Source organism: Apostichopus japonicus, chromosome 2 (assembly GCF_037975245.1).
Source record: "Apostichopus japonicus isolate 1M-3 chromosome 2, ASM3797524v1, whole genome shotgun sequence".
Taxonomy (NCBI): domain Eukaryota; kingdom Metazoa; phylum Echinodermata; class Holothuroidea; order Aspidochirotida; family Stichopodidae; genus Apostichopus; species Apostichopus japonicus.
This window is the reverse complement of record NC_092562.1, coordinates 6,201,139-6,224,043: the sequence shown is the minus strand read 5'-3', so window position 1 is coordinate 6,224,043 and position 22,905 is coordinate 6,201,139. Positions and strand designations below refer to the sequence as shown.

Here is a 22,905-nt window from a genome sequence, read left to right as displayed (position 1 = left end):
AAGTGCATTTGGAAACTCTTATCACCCTAAAAGTGGTTAACAATACTGATGACCCTAAATCCTTTCTAAATTATGTCATGTTAATAGGATAATACTGTACTGTATAATAGCCATACTACATGTTACATAAATATGAACTTTTCACTCAGTACGATTGAATATTCTATCTAATTAACCATACTACTGTAGGCCAATATTCCTTTCCATAGGGCAAAATGGTTAGTTTTCATTAAACAGCAAATACAATATATTGCCATATTGCACTTATAGGCTGGGCGAATATATTACATCTTCACACTGCGCATTCAACTGAAAAGTTTAATTTGCGCTAGATTTTTTATTGTGCATAATAGGCCTTTTGTATGTTTGTCTTAGTTCAGCGAAGCCCATACTACTACTTTAGATGTTATAATGTAATACTATAATTAACAGCGAAAAGTGATGGCAGTTTGTTGGTTTCAAATCATCAGTTTTCAGACTCTGTGTGACATCAAATTACAAATAACAGTCACGCATTTGGTGCTTGTTATCAGCCTAAATAACGATTTGGTCTGTGTACTTTTATCCATATGTGTGTACTGTTGAGAGATTGTGGGCAACTTGAGAAGTTATTGCATTATGTAAGCATAGTAGACTATGGCCGTTGATCAAGCTTTACAGAACTAGTTATGATATAATGGTCAGATGCACATTTCACACGGAGGGTTAACTATGGGCTTCTGGAACGTTGTGTACAGTATATATGTTGTAAACAGACTTATCAACCAGAACAATGAAAGAACTGCATTTTTCCGAACAAAATGAAAGACAAACATGAAATGTTAGCACTGGCAGTCGAAGCAACCCAGATACCTATCCTTAATAACTACTCAGTCTACCTTGATCAGCAATATTTACATGAAATACCACTTTTGTGTAGATTCCACTATGACCTACCAAAATCAATTAACTCCTACTACGACAACTTTACCTTTCACTTCAACTTATGGACAAAAAATGTTCCAAAGATTCATCTATGGAAAGGTTTATCAACAAGAGTCCAACGGTCACTATGGTTCGTTGCTTAGTGGAATATGAGAGTGTTGTATGTCATCACCCGATATATTATTTATGCCACCATGTACAGTTAGCTATTAACCAACAGCTATTTCCCAAGTTTGGATATAATCTGATTTACATTTGTGGGGTAATTGCAACTTAATTTTGGTCCCTCCCAAACAAAGCGGGCCCAATACCATTTTGTGTGTAAATGGTCTCAACATGTTTGGCCCAGACAATGTGGCTTAAAAAATATATTTGCTCCCAAACATTGAACCCCCAAAAATGTGGGCCCAAATGGTCTTAAACATATTGCACCACACAAGTTTGGGCCCAAAGAATGTGCCCAAAAATGCATTTGAGGTGGAAATAAATATGGGTCCACCCAGCCCCAAAAAATGGGTCCCAGAATTTTTTGCTGTCCAGATGATCTCTAAAAAATTAGGCCTAAATGTGCAGTACCAGTTATTAACCAACAACTGTTTACCACGTTTTGGCTACAGTCCTGACTTAAGGCTGCAGAGTTATTGCAATGTAAAGATATTTACATTTGACCCCATAACCTTATTAATATTCATTAGGTCCATGACAAAAGAATAGTGCACACCTTTTCACTATAATACATCTACATAGTAAGTATCACGAGTATCCATCACTCCGTTGTTGAGTAATGCCGGACCCAAGCAAATGTCATAGATGCATACACACGCACACACACAAATCCACGAACCTTAACCTTAACAATACCCCATAACAATAGAATTCTTTCGAGGACATGGTTATTCTTTAGAAATCGCATTGAGGACCTGGAATTCTTTTGTTCAAGTCCTCGGTCAGAAAACAAAACAAGTGCAGACCCACACACATACCCAAACACGCGCACACGCCAACCTGACTGCATTGTGTCCTTTGCTTCCAGCAAGGAACCAGAAAGCTCTAGCTACTCCACACTTCCGTAAGGTCAATCCAATATCTCAAACTATGCTAACATTTATCTAGAAGTATACCACGACAGACAGCTTCCCATCCAGGGGCCAACTTCCTTCCTACAGAATGCCGATATGGTTACAAGTCACCACGTATGAGAGGATAGATAACACAACTACTGTAGCTATAGGAGTTAACAATTTATACAATACCTGCAACTACAACTTGAAATTATTTGTAGCTGATATTTCACTGCACTACGTACTGAGTGTCTCACAGTAAATAGATTCCTGACTGTTAGAGGGCTGCTACATAACATATAAACTAGGTAATTCGATACAGATTTAACACTGAACTCTCTATGAATGTCTTAACATCTCATCTAGACATTTTCATGAACTGTGGAAGGCAGAAACAGATTCGGTTCTAGAACTACTGTAATTGTAACAAAGACTTGCACTACAACCAATAAAGCTGGATCAAAGTGTATAAGAGATGCTACAATTGGGCATTGGGCTGTGTGTTCCATAGGCTTATCTGTTCATTGGTAAAGTTTAACATGATCCATATAACTGAATAACTTAAAATGTCAACTTTGACTGTAGCAAAATTTCACAGATTGGCTTTATTAAGTTTGATTGGTTGCTATATATTGCAAGTCACTCGGCAGGTTTGGTAAAACCGAGGAGTTGACCCCAAACTAAAAAACACTACTTGATACAATACAAATAAAATATTGTAAGTGTTATATTAAGTTTACGCCTGAGTAAGTCCAGTGTGCTGGAAACCAGCAATGGGGAGGAGAGTGTTTATGATATGAAAGACTGTCGATTAAGACTAATAAAGCAAGTGTCAAATGCGATCAAACGCTTCAACGATTTTTACATTTTAACTTGAAATAGATCACAAAAGAGTGGCAAATTGTGATTCTGGAATAATTTACATCAAGAATAAGAGTAAGTTCAAATAGGGAATCAATACCAGCCCAATGTGAAGGTGGAACTAGGGCACACAGTATGGTCACAATATTTTTTTTGGGGTGGTAATAGCAGAGCTGTATTGTGTGACAAAATTAGTCTCAGAACTAAATACACATAATATCACAATGCCCTTACATCATGAAGAGTATACTTCAAGGCCTGGACTTCTATCCTGTAAGTCAGTAATCTGCAAACTTTAAGGCCAACAAACCAGCAACATCCAAGTGAGCCCAACCCAAGCCACGACGTGCCACCCCCGCCCACCCCATCACCCCCGCCCACCCACCCCCTCACCCCTGGGAATTGATGCTCAGAAATGCATGAAAGCTAGATTGGACTATGGAATTAAAAAAGAAGTAACATATTCCATAGCGTTGGCAAGCTCTGTAAACTCTTGACAATTTGTCATCGTCTGGAAAATATTTTGTTACCCCACCGAAAATATAGCGTGACCCACTTTTGGATCGCGCATCGTAATTCGTGGAACATCAAGAAAAATTGTCAGAACGTGTTTCTAAATTAATAGTCTGTACGTAGTGATTCAATGCATCCTTTCCAACGAAAGACAAGAGAGACAAAAATACAAGGACACGCCCCCACACAGCAAGAACACGCCCCCACAAATACACGCCCCCACAAGTCACGGTCAACGTAGTCACGTCATACTAAGTCACTCTATCAGTGTAATCATTACTAAATGTAAGTAAACAATTAAAATCCCTGCCCACAGCATATTCCAACATTGATTTCTAAAGGTTGCTTGCAAAGATCAAATTTCTTTTTGGAATCGAAACATTTCTTCAAGTTATATTTCAAAAACACACTTTTGTTTACCTCCCATTATTCACGCTTCGTGTTGGGCTATAAAGATAGCCTATCAATGACGTAGAGGGATACCCCATAAGTGACAACATATTCCTTAATGATATCGACATGACCTTTGACCTGTGACTTCCTGCAAATTTATTAGAGCCTCTCCTTACTGTAACTATCTTTAGTAGCAGCTTGGCCAGTCAGACAGCCAAGAAAAAAACAACTAGAAAAACTCCCATAATTTCAACGATGATTTCTTTCTGATAATTTCTGTTTTCGTTTAACTGACAAGTCTTTTATTAACAATTCTCATTTTACCTGCTTTGCTCGCTTTGGCTACGACCGGCAAAAAGTCCTTCGAGGTAAAAAAACCTTGGTCTTCGGTCAGACTCTCAAATATCTTGATCCGTTTTGCCTGCGGAAGCCCGATGCCGACGAAGACGGCCTTAAAGCCGTCATTCTTCAGTGACTGCAGACTAACCCCGGGACCGCCTAGGCCCTTGCCAAGCTCAACCTATACAGCAATAAATAACAAGAAAATACATAGCTAAAGCACCAGCTCTTTAAATTTGTAGGCATTTAACAAATATTATATATTTATATAGATATATCGGTTTAAAGTGACAGCATGCTTATTTTGCCAGGTGGTGAAACCAGTGTAGCACATATACAGTACTGATTTCGCTTAACTCCCGTTGAAAAAAAAATCAACGATCGATTTTAACAAAAGTTGAAAATCGTTGAAAATCGATTAAAAACGAATAATTTCGTTGACAAGATTTAGACTACTGCGGGCACGGTTGTCAACAAAGTTTCAACGAAATTTCCACGAAAGTTATCGCGATCAAAAACCGCCAAGGCAATTCTAGACATATCAAGGTTGTGACTTGCGTTGAATCCTTAGTGTAACTACAGCCGTTTTCAGATTATACCAGAAGTTGCCGAGGAATATTACAAACGTTGCAAAAGTTTGATTGTATATAAGACAGAGTTAGTTCTGTACTAGGTGTTTGAAAATGATTTGGCTAGGATAATAAAAACTAGTCTTGGTCGATCGTAACAAGCACATTCTACGACTCTTAAGTTATAGGCTAGTATTTAACTAGGATAAGTTTAAGTTAACTCACCAAGGAACGCAGTGTCAGAAAAACAAGAAGAAAAAAAAATATCAACAATGAAACAGTCGTAGCTGGATATCAGAGATCTTTATTCCCAATAAATTCCTGTGTTACTTGACGTACTACAGTACCGTTTACTACAGAACCGCACTCTCAAACTTTTCTGAGAGCGCATTCCGTCCAAAAATGTTCAAAGTTCCAAAGTTTCATACTTCAACTCTCATAAAAACCAAATTTACATCTCTTAAAAATAACTATTTTTAGTAATCTGCAAGTAAACCAAGTTTATATGTCCATTCATTGTTATTTAAATGGTTAAACAGAACTTAAACTTATCTGGAAGGGTGCCTCGTGGTACATAGCTTGTACTGCAGCCTTCTATTGGACCTGGCCAAGTTAAGACTTATGTCACTGTGTTTGGGGTTCACAGTAAGAAAACGTCCCCCGCCAGTTTAGCTACATGAATTTATGTGCGTTACTACTCATACAAGCCAGAGAATGCTCTTGTAAATATTCCCTCTTTCAAACGACTGTACCAAAGTCTAATTGATACTGATAAACGAAGTGACGCGTTTTCCGACGATTCGCGTAACCACATATTGACCTTCTATTTCGTTTAAAAAAGAATTTCAACGCATCGTTGAAAATTCCACGAAGGAAATGACTGAGATAACCAATCGTTAAAATTCGGGGAATTTCGATAAAAATCGGGGAATTTCGATTAAAAAAACGTAGAAATTCGGTTATTTTTCTTTCAACGAATTTTAACGGGAGTTAAGCGAAATCAGTACTGTAATTGTAGAAGTGTTGCCAACAGCATGCCCTACACAGATCATATATGCAAGTTAGAAACTAAAGCTGTCTAAATTTTGCTGCCTAAATCACTGTCACCATACTTCCAATAAAATGTAGACTTTACCTCTCATCTGTCAAGATTAATTGACAATAATTAAGTTGTCGTTTATGAATAAATGTTCTAGTTGTTGCTTCCATCATCCTATTATTTAATACATAACAAAATTGTCTAGGCAAGAAGTATGTAACAATAGAATGAAGTTATAAATAAGTCACGACAGTTAGTAATCTACACAGCTAGAAGAGTGTCTAGCATGATCAGATCTAATTATTCCCCCCTCCCCCCCCCCTCCGACCAATGCTTGGTATAGTGTGGTAAAAAAAATGTGTTCAAAAATAGTGTTCAACCAAACACAGGGAATACTTAGTAGCTTTCAAACCATTACATTGGATCCCTTCAATTTAGTTTTTTCTAAACACACGGCATCCAAAATTGACAAGGCCAAGAAGTTTAGACATTCCAAAGTCTGTAACTAAAATATATATGTTCTTCCTAACTAGAAACGAGGAATGTCATAGTTTCAGATACAGAACATTTCTCAATTATCCCGCCCCCCCCCCCCAGACAACCAAATTTTACACAACATTTCTTGCAACCTCAGTACCTGTGTAAGTACAGTATTTTCTAAATAAACATTACCTTCACACCGAGATCTTTCATAAGGTCGACTTCAAATGACACGACATCGAACGGAAGACGAAACTGGGGAATTTCGGAGGAGCTGAGTCCACCGATGTAGGTCTCCTTCTCAAAAATGGTCAGGTCCGAATATCCCATACGAGCCAGAAACGTGGCACAACTGATGCTGGCAGCACCACACCCAATCAGTGCCACTTTGGTCTTATAGCTTGGTGGCAGCTGGTCCAGAGGTGGCAGGCTAGGGTCATGGATCTGAGGAATTCCCATGGCCTTGAAAATCTGCAGATAGAGAAGTAACAACTTGTGTACTTACAACTAACTTCGTTAGAAGGTGACGCTGATACAAACCAGAAATAACTACTTTAAACGGATGAAGAAATTAAGGATACAAATTGTCCAACAATCGGACTTGGAGGGACCCGAGTCCATACTTGATTACATACTGGTACTCATGGTTTTGTACAGGTCTATATACTTCTGCTCCTACTCAGAGAACATGAAATTGCTGCTACTAATACACCAGGCATTGTAGTCCTACCTGTTCTCAAAGATTTGTGCTTACACTGCAACTCAGCCAATCCAACCATACATATGTCAGAGAGAATAGCTTGATGATGACATAGACCAAGGGGATGATTGTACTGTACAATACTTATACGACTAGTACAGCATAACTTCAACACGGACGAAGCAAAGCTAAACAAGTCATTGTGACATGATATCAGAATAAATACGAAAAACTGATTTAACAGAAAATTGATGAGTCAACAGGACTCAACAACTGGACATCATCCCAGATGATGGTGACTTAAGCTGACCGATTCACTAAATGGAGAAAATAAGACCAAATCATGTCATTTTGTGTTCAAGTCACATTCCAGTGACACTATGACACAACACTAACACTACACAAAACACCAGACTAAAACTAAATGGATTTTTATCATTAATGCCACCCATGGTGAAATGTTTTAAAAACTTGAAATACAGGAATTATTATCAGTTTCAATGTACTGTATGTAACATCTTTCCCTACCAGCAAACCACAACAGGACACATTCTTATTACCTCTGGGATCCCTTGCAATGCATGTATCACTGTTCCTTACGAACAGACTGCATCATGACTATACTGTATGCTTACCTCTGTGGCAAACTGTTGCAGCCCTCCAATGTTAATAGGCCCCTCCTCTGATGCGTACAGGTTGCAGCCTCCCACACAGAGATCACTGGTTGGACAAACCATTCCACAAGTCAACCCCAACGGGTTGTCTGAAAAGATTGCTTTAGAGGCACCATAGTAGTTCTAAAATGGGGGGTAAAAAGGGGGAAAAAAATCACATGTTAGTGAGAAAACCAAATCACAGTAACAGTATATTCTTCAAAGACATAAGTCAAGTAGATCAATGATGCAGAGGCAAACAGTACACCCTCTCAATGACACCACATACTGTAGATACTGTAGCTCTGTTAATGCCAGCCAGAATAACTGTTTAAACAAGAAAGAGAGATTTGATTGGCCCCCCTATGATCTGTTGGGCGGGGCTTGCAAATTTTGATTGAAGTTTGTAGAATCTACAGACTTGTTAATTAATCTGGCAAATTTGATTCAGCTCAACATGTGTAACGACAGATAACTCAATAAAAATAATGAATATTGATATGAAAATTGCATAGAACGGTGCCACTTTCACTGAACTATTTAGTGCAGTAAGCGGGCAAGGTCGAAGTTTAAATTTGGCAAACACGTACCGAGACTTTAAAGTCGATTGGTTTTTGTACCCAGGCTCTATCTTGGGTTACTTTTCTTAAAAAAAAATCACCTCTGATTGAATACATTCATAAAGTGGACTAATTTTCATAGGATCATTATTGAATATTTCACTAAGTACTGTACTCAAGGAGTTTTAAGTACAAATACTGCACTTCATCCCACTGCATTTCTGATGGAAGGTACGAAATGAGCAAAAGTGACCTCCAGATATTATTATTATTATTTACCAAATTTATATAGCGCTCTTTTCATGCTTATAAGCATGTTCAAGAGCCCTTTACAATGACAACAAAATGACAAAACCCTTAAAATATGAATATGAAGAATAAAATTGACACAGCTTAAATATTAATATAAAATATATATAAACGAAGGAATAATTTTTTGTTTTTTTTTGTTTTGGAACATCCTATCTTTGAAGAAACGCCACTCAACAAACACAGTTAGGATCAAGTTATGGGAACATTGATCTGTCAATTCTAAGGATGTGTACTTTGACAATTTACTGTCATTGATTCCATTAAAACCTTATATAACAGAAAAATCAACATGAACCGTGTTCTGAGTAAATATTTTGTTAGTAATCCTTGTGAAAACAGTTCATATACTCATGCTTAGAGCCTTGTAGTACTCCTACTCAATAACATAGGAAAATCTATCTACAGTACTTGTACCCGTACTCTTGCCCAATGTACTGTACTGTACTCGTAAAGTAATGCCGTACTGTACAAAAGGTGTAGTAAACACACTACTGTACATGACAAAATGAAATTTGACCTTAAAGGGTGTTCAGCCTGCGCAAAAAAAAACAGTCTAATGCCATTACCTGACCTAGTTTCGAATGAGGTGTAACAGAAGTGTTAGACAGTAGACACCAACCATCGACCCCAGAAAATACACACACACACAGCTTGCTACCGTCTTGGTAATTACACACTAGTGTACAGTCAATACATACAGCTACGGTCAATACCATCAACACAGTGTACATAGCAGTGATGGACATCTCAGGTCCAGCTAAAGATAACAAGGTACCAGGCTTGGGGTAATCGTAATCAGTAATCATAATCGATTACAATCGATTACATTTTTTGAAGTAATCGTAAATCGTAATCGATTACTTTTGTGAAAATTACAAAGTAATCGTAATCGTAATCGATTACAAGGGCAAAGTAATCGTCATCGTATTACATTTATGATTACAGTGAAATTTGAATGAGAAGGGCAAAATTAGTAGAAATGATTAAAACTAATTCTTACTATTGGCTTTTAGTGTGACCAAAGAAGTGTTCCTGCTTCTAGAATTCTATAGCACAATAAACTTATTCAGAAATTTGCCTACATTCCATTGTCCAATAACCCATCCAACTTTGCACCATTTACACCTCTTTAATTAATGTAATTAACCTTGTTGCTGAAAAAATCACTGCAAATTAAGTATTTTGGTGGATCAGAATTTGCTTTACCAGAGTTGACCACTTTTTGATGAAAATAATTTACTTTTACTTTGGCCTTCCATGTCCCATGTACTGTGGAATGCCCCATTTCAAAGCTGTTTAGTTTTATTTTGGTGTTATAATGTAAAAGAGTTTTTAGTTTTGCTGCTGTGCAGAAATTATTAGTTTAAAAAATATAGTGTTGCATGAAAATCTTCATTTGTTTTACTTTAGTATTTGTCTGTTTACTCTTTGTCTGTTTAAATTGTATTTTTTACTGGACTTACTGTATGGGTTACACATCTTAAACGTGTTAAGGCATATTTTATGTGTAATGCCTGGTAGGAATTGTAGATATACTTCCACAATTTTGTCCGTATATACTGTAAATGCCCTTCCTTTGCCCTATTTCATTGCCCTATTTCCCGGCAGAGAGTTATATTAAACTGATATGCAGAGGATTGTGCAAGTAACCACAATGTAATCATGATTGTAATCACGATTACATTACAATGTAATCGTAATCGATTACTTCAACTTTAGGCTGTAATCGTAATCGTACATTCTCAAGTAATCGTAATCGTAATCGATTACATTCAGATGTAATCGCCCCAGGCCTGCAAGGTACTGTATCACATTTCATTACTGTACTGTCAGCATTTTGTAGCGACACGAACAAAACGTCACTTGCAAGCAATGGAAAGTTAACTTTTTTCAGATGGCCGCACGTGGTTTGCGGCGAGTCTTCAATGCCTTTGAGTATCTCCCAATATTCTGGCTGACCCATCGAATCATATCAAGTTTCCATTTTTCCTGCCTGTACTGTATACTGTACAGTAGGGCTCACTAAACTACCGTACAGTATGTATGCTACACTTACTTCCATCAGCAACATGTTTCCTGTTCTCTCTCACTCAGTACTGTACCATCCTCAGTACAGTACAGGTATATATACTGTATACTTACAATGTGACAATGTCAGTTAATAGTGTTCAGAAGGCACTGTGTGTGCACCATCAATTTGTCCCATCTGCTTTTATTTACTGTGTAATTGAATACAAATTTAAATCATCCTCTTCCCAAAATGTCATAAATAATTTGTTCGTCTAAACAACTGGACATGTTTAATTTGCACTTTGCCCTTCTACTGTAAATAATAACCAGGATAGTTTTATACCAGTATTTTGAAAGATAAAGTACTGTAAGTATAGGTTGCTGCGTTAACTGTGTGGAATCCATCGCCCCTGCGAAGTACAGATTTAATCTTTGTAGGGTTTTGAAAATTACATATAACTCCAAACACAATCTGGAAAAAAATATACCAATCTGCCATAAATTATTTGTGGGTGTGTTCTGATGTGATGAAGAAGTTCCAGGGAAAAATTTATCCAAGTATACCAGTAATTTCACAAACATTGCAATGCTATGCAAAATGCTATACAAGTTCAAATTAGATGTACAGCAATTTTTCCACACAGGAACCTTATGGTAGTTTACAAGATCCAAAATTTAAAGCCTTCGAAAGTGATTCACAAAACTGAACACTAAATTATACCTCACATTCTCATGTATGCGTCAAGTTCTCATGTACTACTGTACTGTACATCTGGATTATGAATGGATAATTTTAGTAAGTTTCTTAAATATCATTGTCCAAAAGAAACATATTGAGTGTACAGACCTTATTATTTTTACAGCTATTCTAACTTTTAGGATATACTGTACAGTACACTAGTAAGTTGAAATATGCCAAGATGTGCTAGTGTGGACTCTGGAGTTCACCTGTATAATCATCTCCTCATGGTGTCACTTGATATGTGATACTTGATTATATGTGAAGCCTTTGTTTATAACTTACCCAAAACATGTTCAGAGTTAAACACATAAAAAAGAGCGTGCCCATGAATTGACATGATCCAATAACATTTGTCAAAGCTTGACAACTTGATAAATCTGTTGATGTTGTTTGACGCCATCATGCCTAAAATTTCATAATTGCAGCTCCTTGCTAAATAATGCAAAAGTCTGTGTTTTTATTGTTTAAAACATCTACTGCCTTAAATCAAATTCCCAATGACATTTACCTGAATTAAACTCACACATGTATCAGTTACAGTACTACAGGCTTATAAGAGCGTCCTAATATTTACTATATTTCCTTCTCATTTTTCCTTCTTTCTTCTCTCCATCCCTTGTCTACTAATCCCCTAACATCTATCTCTTTGTGTTCACCATGCTCATTAACCAGTCTGTATTCTATTCTGTGCGTGTTTTGTCCCTTCTGTTACTGTTACTTGTCATTCAGCCTTTGAAGAATAATGCTAGGATCGAAATGTCAGGCCAACTTACTTTTACACCTTCTCCTACACAGGCTCTCTAGTGGATAAGCAGTTTGCTAACAGTTTTATTTTATTTTTATTCTAATATTTACTACTGATAATGAGAGCTCAATGCTCAGTAATTACAGAAATCATCATGCTGATTCTCTGACTAGCGATTCTTAACCATTTTATCATATGTTCCATTTTTCAACTTAAACTGAATGTAAACATTCTTTTACTGTTGGTAAACGGTGAGATCCACAACATTTAGAGAGTAAATTGCGCAAATTTAAAGGCCTAGCCGTAAGAAAAAAAAAACATGTTTTTCTGTTAACTCCAATACTGCTTTAAAATGTATACAAAGTTGACACAACCTACTGTACTGTACAGTAATGTTGTGTTTTGCACTGTGCTAGACTAAAAAGTCCAGCCACTTTCACTGATGATACCCTAAGTATAATAGGCCCATTCCTCAAAAAGTAATCAGTGTAAACAGAAAAACACTCTAGACTGATAGTGCTCAATGATTCTCAATGGTTTCAAAAGCATTAAAACTTATATTTGTGCCTATACTGTAGTTAACCTTTAAGTAATGTGTATAAACCACCGTAGTATGCACATGTGCAAAACATGAACCTCTTGGACTAGAATCCAGGACTAATACCAGGCTGCAGTGGCCGGGTTCTTCACAGAACTGAGACTGCATCATTTATTATAAAGATTCTTGTCAAACATACCTAACCTTAGGCCAACTGATGTCACATCAAGTTGGTCAATACTTATCATACTGGTCATGCCCAACCTTATTTTTTCCAGCATTGCCACCCAAAAGTATACATACTGTATGTTGATAGTACTGCTCATTGCCTTTAGAAATATACATGTACATATACATGTGTATATAGTAGCCTATACTGTACACTAGTGCTGATAGTCGACTCTTTCTTTTGTAGTCGATTAATCGCTTAGCTCTTCTCGCAATTACTGCGATTACTCGATTACAGTTATGACCCTCATCACTGTCATTTTAACAGTGTTGTTAGTGTTTGATAGCTTAGGCTATTTTTCAAAAACAGATTATGTGTAGTGCTAGCTTGTAGTCGAGTACAGTAATTGCAACTTAGGTTTTGAGGGCGATTAATCGAACTTCCAAATTGTAATCGCAACTACTGGTGATTAATTGATTACGACTATCAGCACTACTGTACACAACCTGATCAATGTCAAAATTACTTTTCAAAAGATTCTGTTCCATTCCAAACGTTTGGTTTAACGATTGTATTTGTTGTCAGGTTCGAACCTCGACATCTGGAGGACAGGAAACAACACAGGTCTTAGTGGTGATGCCATTAGGGCAAGTTTAACTATCTAGCAAAATTTTACAAATCAAAGCAATAACTGGTTTTGATGAACAGACTATTTATATGAGTGGGTCAAAGTTCAACAAGATTGAATTTGTACTGCAGTAGCAATCCATTCATCTCAGGATCTGAGGGCTGGAATCAATATAAAGTTGGAACAATTTACTACAATATTGCATTGAACAGTCCCACAGTGCTCAAACGTACCGAAACTGTTATAAACTGTAGGTAGATAACCCTGCATATCTAACCTAAAGATATATTTGGAGACAATGGTTTCATTCTGCTTGATAATTAGCAACTTATTGACCCATTCTACCATAAAAGTACCTTATCTCCATTTTAACTATCAGCAAGGCCAACCTGATTATAACAATGCAATATCTTCCTCCCACATACTAACTTACAATACACCTACAGTTATAACCACACAAACAAACTCAGAATTAAGTACAAAACTAAACATGTGAAGTCAGCAACTGATAAGAACAGAATACAATACTGTACATCTACATAATGGTCAGCACAGCACTCTTGAACAAAACCTACAGGCTACAGTAGTAGCACGATACAGAGGTGTGACAGGCCAGTAGCTCCATACAGAGGTGTGACAGGCCAGTAGCTCAATACAGAGGTGTGACAGGGTAGTAGCTCCATACAGAGGTGTGACAGGGTATAGTAGTAGCTCCTTACAGAGGTGTGACAGGCCAGTAGCCCCTTACAGAGGTGTGACAGGCCAGTAGCTCCTTACAGAGGTGTGACAGGCCAGTAGCTCCATACAGAGTTGTGACAGGGTAGTAGCTCCATGCGGAGGTGTGACAGGGCAGTACAGTAGCTCCATACAGAGGTGTGACAGGCCACCAACCATCTAAATATATGTGGAGTAGACCTACAGTACACTGTACCGTAACTATTGTTGCAAAATTGTGAACCAATCAATACTCCACAAATGTCAGCAGTGAGCTAGCTAATTTTCACACACAACTATGCTACAATTTATGTGAAATTGTACTACTGTACTGTAAGAGTTTCACACATGTGCCTAACCCTGCCCATCATTACATTCTGAAACCTTCCTTAAAGAAAAATGTAAAAAAACGAAAAAAAAATTAGAACTGTATAATGTTAAATTTCCTTTTCATGATGTAAAGGTCCTTCAATACGCTTTCTAGTCACTTCGCCCAACAACCATTTCGCCCAACCAGCCGGGTCATTTCGCCCAACCAGCCTGGTCATTTCGCCCAACCAGCCTGGTCATTTTGCCCAACCAGCATGGTCATTTCGCTCAACCGTGTTGGTCATTTCGCCCAACCAGCATGGTCAATTCGCCCAACCGTGTTGGTCATTTCGCCCAACCTTATTTTTACTAATATTCAGTCAGAATAATATTACTTTTTCTATTCCACTAGTTCAATTTGATTTATTTTGGGTTAGGTTACTTCGTAATAGGTAAATATGGTGAGGTCCGCTCGATAACGATAGGAGTCTGAGCAGTTATTCCGGGTATAATGGGAGGATTACACTACTTTAGGCGTTTACGCATACAATGGAAGTTATATTATTATACAAACAAAGGGGAATCGGTGTGAAATAATATAACCGTTTCTATTTCACTAGTTCAATTTGATTTATTTGGGTTATATTATTGGAAGTTATATTATTATTATATGGAAGTTATGTTATTATACAAACAAAGGAGAATCGGCATGTTTGAGGAACTGAATAGTTCAGTGTCTTTTTTCTGGAGCATTAAGTGGCCCTTAGAAGAGCCGTTTGCATATTTGAGGAACTGTATAGTTTTCATCTTTCTGGAGGATAGTTCAGGAGCTGTGTAACCTCACATCGTTGGTCCGTTCAGGAAAGAACACGCTCTCAGAAGACTGGATGTGGACCGCCTCCCTTCAGAGTACTCCTCCCAGAGATCGAAGTACCGCCCTTGTCTATTCCGGTATGTCTTTCGTTGGTACCTGGCCAGCTTTCCATTCTTCACTAGACGTGCCTGGAGTGGTAGGAGGGTAGTTTCTTGGTGCAGTATGGGTACCAGGAGATAGAACTGAAGGAGACCACGCCCGGATTTCCTGTTGATCCGCCGATTCCATCCCTCGACATCATTGTTGGTTCGAACCGGCTGCCGGAAGATGGACCATGTCTCAGGGGGCCAGACTGAAGAGTCGATCCACGTAGTTATGTGTTTATCTAGTTCTACATATTGTTAATCTAATGTTATACAAACACAGGGGAATCGGTCTTCATAAAAACCTATCAAACCTAACCCCTAAAACACTGATCCATATCTTACTGACTAACAATTCCGGAACGTTTCCTTATTAAATTGGAAAAAAATATATATAAAACCCGTCCGTAATATATAGTACTATATTGAATCAATGTAACCACTTTATCAATGTAACCACATATGTAATCACATATGCAGGCCTAATCAATTTAACCACGACTTCAAGTTTCCTTAATACTCGGTTCGTATCCCGTAACGTTAACAATTACCGACCGTTTACTATCAAACCTATCAAACCTAACCCTTAAAACACTGATCCATCCTCAAGATTCCTTAATATTCGGTTCGTATCCTGTAACGTTAAAAAATCCCGAACGTTTCCTTACTAAAGTTATACAAAGTAAAGGACTTCAAGTTTCCTTAATATTCGAACGTTTACTATCAAACCTATCAAACCTAACCCCTAACACACTGATCGATCATCAAGTTTCTTTAATATTCGGTTCGTATCCTGTAACGTTAACAATTCCCGAACGTTTACTTTTGAAGTATCATATTTAATCAAGGTTGGGCGAAATGACCAGGCTGGTTGGGCGAAATGACCAGGCTGGTTGGGCGAAATGACCAGGCTTGTTGGGCGAAATGACCAGGCTGGTTGGACGAAATGGTAAGGTTGGACGAAATGGCAGTTGGGCGAAATGGTTGTTGGGCGAAGTGTCCTGCTTCCTTCAATACACCAACCAGTACTGTACCTATGGCTACATTCTTTGTTTAATAGAAGTTAACCTTTAACTTTTGTGCACCTGTCACCCTGATAAGAGTTGCTGTCAGTCTACTTGTTAGGTATGGGGGGTATTGTACAGTATAATCTACTATGGTACTATTCTACTGTAGGTACCACTGTGCATTAATGATTACCACTGATCTTCATGTGCAATAGATCATGTACAGTACTATATAAACAGAATGAAGATCCCTGATAACATCTCATAAGTACACATATCATATACCTTAACTGTTACTGTAATGTTACCAAACTAGTGCTGAGAGGAGGCTACTGCAAGATGAGGCTTCTGCAAGGCTACTTGCAAGGCTACTGCATCCTGATGTACTTTACCTGTTACCAAAGTATTGTGCGGTACTATAAGTATTGTATGTACAGTATTATAAAACACCTAATTGTATTCTGGTCATTTGATTGGTCAATTGCTCGTTGATTGCATGCAAAATCCGCTCATTGAAAGATGTAATTTGTTCCATTCAACTCGGCTGCGCCTCGTTGAATGGAACATTCCATCTTTCAACTCATGAAATATTTGCACTATTGCACTCATAATTATTCATTATTTGTATACTATTGTACAGTATATATTACAAGTATTTTACAGTACTATTGTACAGTACCTAGCAAATGATGATATGAATGGTACGGATTTGATGATATGTACTGCATCACATGGTCTAATGATGTGCACCCTGTACTGGACACAACAAGGATTAACACTAATTAATGTTGTAGGGTAATTACCTCTTGAATTAGTGCTGAGTGGATTTTTAAGCCCTGTACCACTTTGTTGCCTCCTTCCACATTTGCAGAGTCATATTTCTCAATGACCAAAGGGCTACCCTCCTCAAAATTAGTCCACTCCTTCCCCTATTACAATTCTTCCCCCCCCCCCTCACCCTACCTGAAAATAACTGAACCAGTTACTACTGTATTGGAAGGTTATATTTAACCACCAAAGTGAAATGTCATCAGTTTTACTCCGGAACAGGCTTGAAACTTGAAAGTCAAGCAGCTCATACTGCTCAAACTTCAACTTTAAGCAAATTGTAATGCTTGACCTCCAGAGACATTTCTCTGTGTATGAACAGTCCATGATGTCTAAAAACAGCTTTATTGGAGGGTTAGAACTGCTAGTAAAAAATACTATCTGAAATCTTTGATGGTAAATTTAACAAGCTACTGTAGACTGTGGGACCTAAAGAGATGACCTTTAACTAATTATGCAAATTTAGATCCAGCCTCCAGCCTAGATGGGTGTTTACAGTGCTTGGAATACTTCTAATCATAAACAAAGTTTTATGATTTGTCAATTTCACTCAGAACAATTGCTTTTCTTTTGTGACTCGACGAATAGCAATTAACTAGGCTTACAGCTATACTGTATTGCTTGCATGGAACAAATAATGGTTTTCTCACTTCTGCAGAGATGAATACATACTTAAATGCCATTATTGCATGGAATGCACTGTTTATCGCAATGATCACGATAATTGCAATCTTAGACAAAAGGAAATGGGTATGGTAACTCAAGAATTTGGCATTCCATGCAGTTCAAATGTAATTAAGGTTACTTCAGAACAGTACTTACTGCACAATAATGTCCACAAAATTTTGGATGTATTCTACATAGCAATGCACAGCTCAGACCTTGTATACAGTACGGTAGGCTATCAATCATATCATTATTATTCTTCGATGGTGTCCTATCAATTTGACACTTATATATATTCATCATGATACCTTGAATTTCAATTGTGTCATATCAAAGTGACACCACTATTCCAGGAGGGTACTTTATCAAAATCTCTTTAAAATAAAAAGACATGATCTTAGCCAAAAGCACATGCAGGGAAAAAAAACTGCACATAAAATATGATGAGCTATACAAAGCACTGTTTCTTCAACAGGTCAGGGTTTATAGGTCTAACAGTATTCCTAGTAGCATGGTGGCACCATCTTGTCATTGAGATTAATGTGCTCAACAGGTGGGAGGGAGCCTTGGAGCTGTAACACTAAGGGCTATTACAAATAAGTCTACAGGTGGCACTAGGTTGGATTACTGTACAAGCAGGAAACTGCTGACCTGATAAATTGTGATATGTATGTCATTTACAAAAACTGTGCATCAGGATGTGTTCAGTTCCAGGGAACACCATACAGTAAACACACATTAAAACAGTATACCGTACAGTTTAGTGCTGCCATATACAGTATAGTATAGTATGTATAGTATAGTATATGTGTCTTAATGACCATTGCAATGTCAATTAAGCATCCAAGAATTCAAATGAAAATGTACGGCAGTAACATGTACAGCACACTAGCTAATTAAGCAACACACATTAATTAATCATTCAAATTAATTACCTTATTAGCAATACTTGTTATGAAGTACTTGACGTCCAACTGGGTCGGGCAACTTTTCTGACACGGTGCATCTGCGCACTTGAGGCATCTGGAAGCTTCACGCAGCGCGGCACGTTCACTCAGTGTGGTGTGCTTGATATCATCAAAGTTTTTGTCCAAACTACCACAAGTCTGGAATTAATGAAAAAGTGGGTTGAGCATCACATGGACATGTTATATATACACAATAACACAGTGTTAGTTTACATCATTCAAACTACATTAATGTAGCAAGTTTTTGTCCAAACTACCACACAAGCTGGAATTAATGAAAAAGTGGGTTTAGCATCACATGGACATGTTACATAATTACACAATAACGCAGTGTTAGTTACATCATTCAAACTACTGTACGTTACTGTAGCAAGTTTATGTCCAAACTACCACATACATGTGTGAAATCAATGAAAAGTTGGGTTTAGCATGGACATTGTACAGTATTCATACAATGTAATTCAGTATTGTACACATCAAAATACATGTATGTATACATACTCTACAGTACATAGCAACTTTTTTAAACTATAGAATAATTTTGATCATGTAGGGTTTCTTTCGGTAAAGTACTGTAACGGACGAGTAGTCGGTGTGGTACCATAGTAACATGTAAGGACAAAATGTGAGTTCACATTTTAAATTTACATACTGGTGTGTAGTACAGTAAAAGCTAGTACAGTAGCTGTACAAACCAGTCAAGTTTGAAAGCAATTAGCATAAAGTACTTTGCCACCTTTGAACAACACCTACTGTACCGTAAAATCTCAAACAAACACCTTGAAACTAAACTACAATCACTTTTGGAGATATGGTCTGTGATTTTCAGTTTCACAGCACTTGTGCAAGGTTTTTGAATCCAGAAAAGTAAAATCTTGCATGCCTAGTGTAGTACACAATGCATACATGTGTATTGTGTATAGTGTTCAAGATATCTATATCTGAGGCCGGGGACCTTTGAACATGAAGGTAAGAACTGTTCTACAGGTCAATAGTCAACATGTCCAGCTGACATTAATTGATCAACCCTTAGATTGGATTGGAAAACAACTCACCTACAGGTGACAAACGTGAAAACTATTACCGTATTCATGTATTCACGTATACAGGCATTCACATTATCACTTACACAATCAATACAAAGTACTATCAAAACTTATCAATTATTATTTAAATCGCTTTACTTCACGCTTCGTAGCTCAACAATTGCTTGATAAACTTTGTCATTCAGACACAATCATGAAGACACTCAGGCAAATAGACAATTGTTCGTTTCTGACAGTTCCAGGTGACAGTTTAATAAAATATAATAAGTTACGCTAATTAATTTGAAGGGGCTATCGTCACAACTGAATAGAGACAACGCTAAAGCGCAGCAAAGTTTATAGACCTTAAAAAGCACTCACGTGACAGGATTTTTGACCGTTTCTCTTCCAATGTTTTCGGTTGGCTTTGGTAGCCTTCGTTGTGACCAAACTGGCATGTTTCTGAACTTTAGGATTCAGAGCAAGCAGATTCTGTGAAAGAAAAAAAAAAAAAAAAAAAATTCCTATACAGTACTTATACAAATTCAGTACTGTCTTTAGTAAGGGAGTGGATACACCAGAGACAAGTATAATTATGTTTCATTTGTATACAGTAGTACTGTACTGTAGGTACAGTACAGTAGCTACCATACCGTACATGTGACAAACCAAATTCTGCCTTATAAAGAGAATTTGCAAAGTTTAAAACTTATGCTGCTCAGCCATGCACTACATACATATTGTAGCCTTCTGTTGAGAAATATTAATGTTATTGGCTACAGGAATGAGTGGAGGTGGATCTATCTGCAAAACAAGGGCACTTAGCCTAGACAGAAACTATACAGTACTTTACTGTACTTAAGAAAAAGATGCAGTCTACATGATCTCTAAGGAAGCCCAATGCCAAACAGGGATAAAATGTTCAGATCCCACCCACACACCCCCCCCCCCCTCCCCCACCCCTCTCCCTTTCACCTCATTTCAGTTCTTGAATATGAACAAGACTTGGTTTTGTGGTTCATGATCCCAAAAGTGAATCAGTAGCTGTAATCACAATTCCTGTTAAATGTTTAAGAAACCTTCTGACCGGTCTGGGATCTTCAATTTATTTGAGAGGTTAAATTATCATTTAAGTACTGTACTGTACTGTACAGTATTTATGCATGTATATGTACAGTACTTTTGGCAGTTCATGTGTACATAATGAATCTAATTTAAACCTTCTGTTTACAATATACTAACTTCAGTTTCATTTGTAATTGCTGTTCACTTTTCAAGACTGTACTTGACATTTAACCATACAGTACAGTATTTACTGTTGCCTTTACACACTGTTCTACATTGAGCAAACTTTGTTTTATTCCTTACTATACAAGTATAGTACATGTATACATGTAACTGTGCACATCTGAAAGGGAAAACAAAATTTCCTCTAGTTGTGCAAATATTTACAGCAAGAGCAGAAATTTATAGCAACTGGGAATGATTATAGAGAATAATTGTAGATATAAACTGTATGTGCAGGTGGTCTCTTGTTAGGACTTAAACCAGCTGTGCTAGTCCATATGCTCAATACAATAAAACAATATAACATCAGCACTGTGATTGATGGCAATTTGACTGAGCTGCTCATAACTAGTTTTGTTCCATATTCACCAAAGAGAATACTGATGTAATGCCATCTCTATAATTACCTAATCCAGGTCCTGCTGTAAATCATTTCATACCAGACTTGGTCATATCAGAAACTGGTGTGAAGAAACTTTTAGATGAACTTAATGTAAACAAATCATGTGGCCCTGATTGTATTTCTCCATATATTCTTAAAATGTGCTCAGCTACCATTTGCACCAATCCTCACAACTATGTACCAGAAATCAGTCAGCACTGGTCATCTACCCATAGCTTGGAATACTGCTGTTGTTATCCAAATTTCCAGTTTGTGTCCATTCAAGATAACATGTTGACCAGGCCTTGAAGTTTAGAGGGAGAAACCCTTTTTAGGAGGTTTAAGTGCACGTTTCATGCAAAAGTATGAACTCTGAAGCAGATTTCATTACTTGGATGTCAGACCTGTTTCGTTGAAGATCGATAGAGTCCCTTCAGTGAACAAATCTAGACTTAATTTGACCAAACTATGTTCACCCAAAGAAACTCGTACCATTGGAGAATTCACAGATAAATTGTAGCTTTAACTTGGGTGTTATCATGTTTAAAAGGTTTTCAGATTTCTGACCTTCAAATGGCCTCTACCAATTTCAATAGGATTCTTGCACTCACCAAGCTGGATCTTCATGTACTATTAGTATTAAGTTCAACAAAGATGTACAAGTTTTTGAGTTATCATGCATGTTCACAAAGTTTTTAGACTCTGACCTCTGTTGACCCCAAATGACCATTGAACTTCATAGTAAACAGTAGGTTTCTTCCAATAAGAGAGATTGATCCACATCCCATACATGTATGAAATTAATCCACCATTAACTTTTTGAGTGTGTTTGCAGGTTTTGAATGCCATTCCTACAATATGTGCCTAGAATCTTGAGCTTGTACACTATCTACTAATTAATGAAATAAGAAAAGACATGAACATTTCGCTCAAATAACTGAAAAAGCACATACTATCCAGGCATTCACATTATCATATTCCTACTTTCATTCAGGAAGTGGAAATCTGCCCCCATCCCCCACCCCCCCCCCACCCACCAGGTAGACACAGTATCAGTAACAGAAGTAAACATACTGTGTGTAAACAATACAGGACTTCAAAGATTTGCAAATTTATAAACTTTGAAGCAGCTCAAGTTTCGCGATGTACAGTAACATTGTCCAGAAGCCTAAAGCCTAAACGCTTAATTGTTCTACGCTATTGCTAATTGGGAGCATTCAAATTGCTCATAACACCACCGCACAACACACTTGATCTAGTTCCAAACAAAAACAGTACGTGTTATGTGGGCTATGAATGGCACGGTCAATGAGCAAACTTATAACCCAAATTCCAAACTTTCATTTAAATGCCACGTAGGAGAAAGGAACGGGGAAAGGAATGCTACAGCAATACGTAAAAAAAGGCTAGGGCAAGTTCCAGCATATACTTAATGACAGGTAAAATGTCGTATCTATGGTAGTCATGCAGGTTGCATATAGGTTGTCGCATGTCACATGACTTTCAAAGAAAAGCCTCAAACTTTC

At 37.4% G+C, this 22,905-nt stretch overlaps 1 protein-coding gene across 1 annotated transcript in view; it reads right to left on the bottom strand.

Moving 5' to 3' along the window:
* Positions 1–22,905, bottom strand: part of LOC139976002 (dihydropyrimidine dehydrogenase [NADP(+)]-like) — a 44,010-nt gene that overhangs the window by 20,789 nt on the left and 316 nt on the right. The window contains exons 2-6 of the mRNA XM_071984373.1: positions 20,092–20,202; positions 18,653–18,823; positions 7,515–7,676; positions 6,372–6,650; positions 4,077–4,272 (exon numbers count right to left, since the gene is read on the bottom strand). Coding sequence (XP_071840474.1) covers positions 4,077–4,272; positions 6,372–6,650; positions 7,515–7,676; positions 18,653–18,823; positions 20,092–20,202 — 919 coding nt within the window. The remainder of the gene's footprint in view (positions 1–4,076; positions 4,273–6,371; positions 6,651–7,514; positions 7,677–18,652; positions 18,824–20,091; positions 20,203–22,905) is intronic.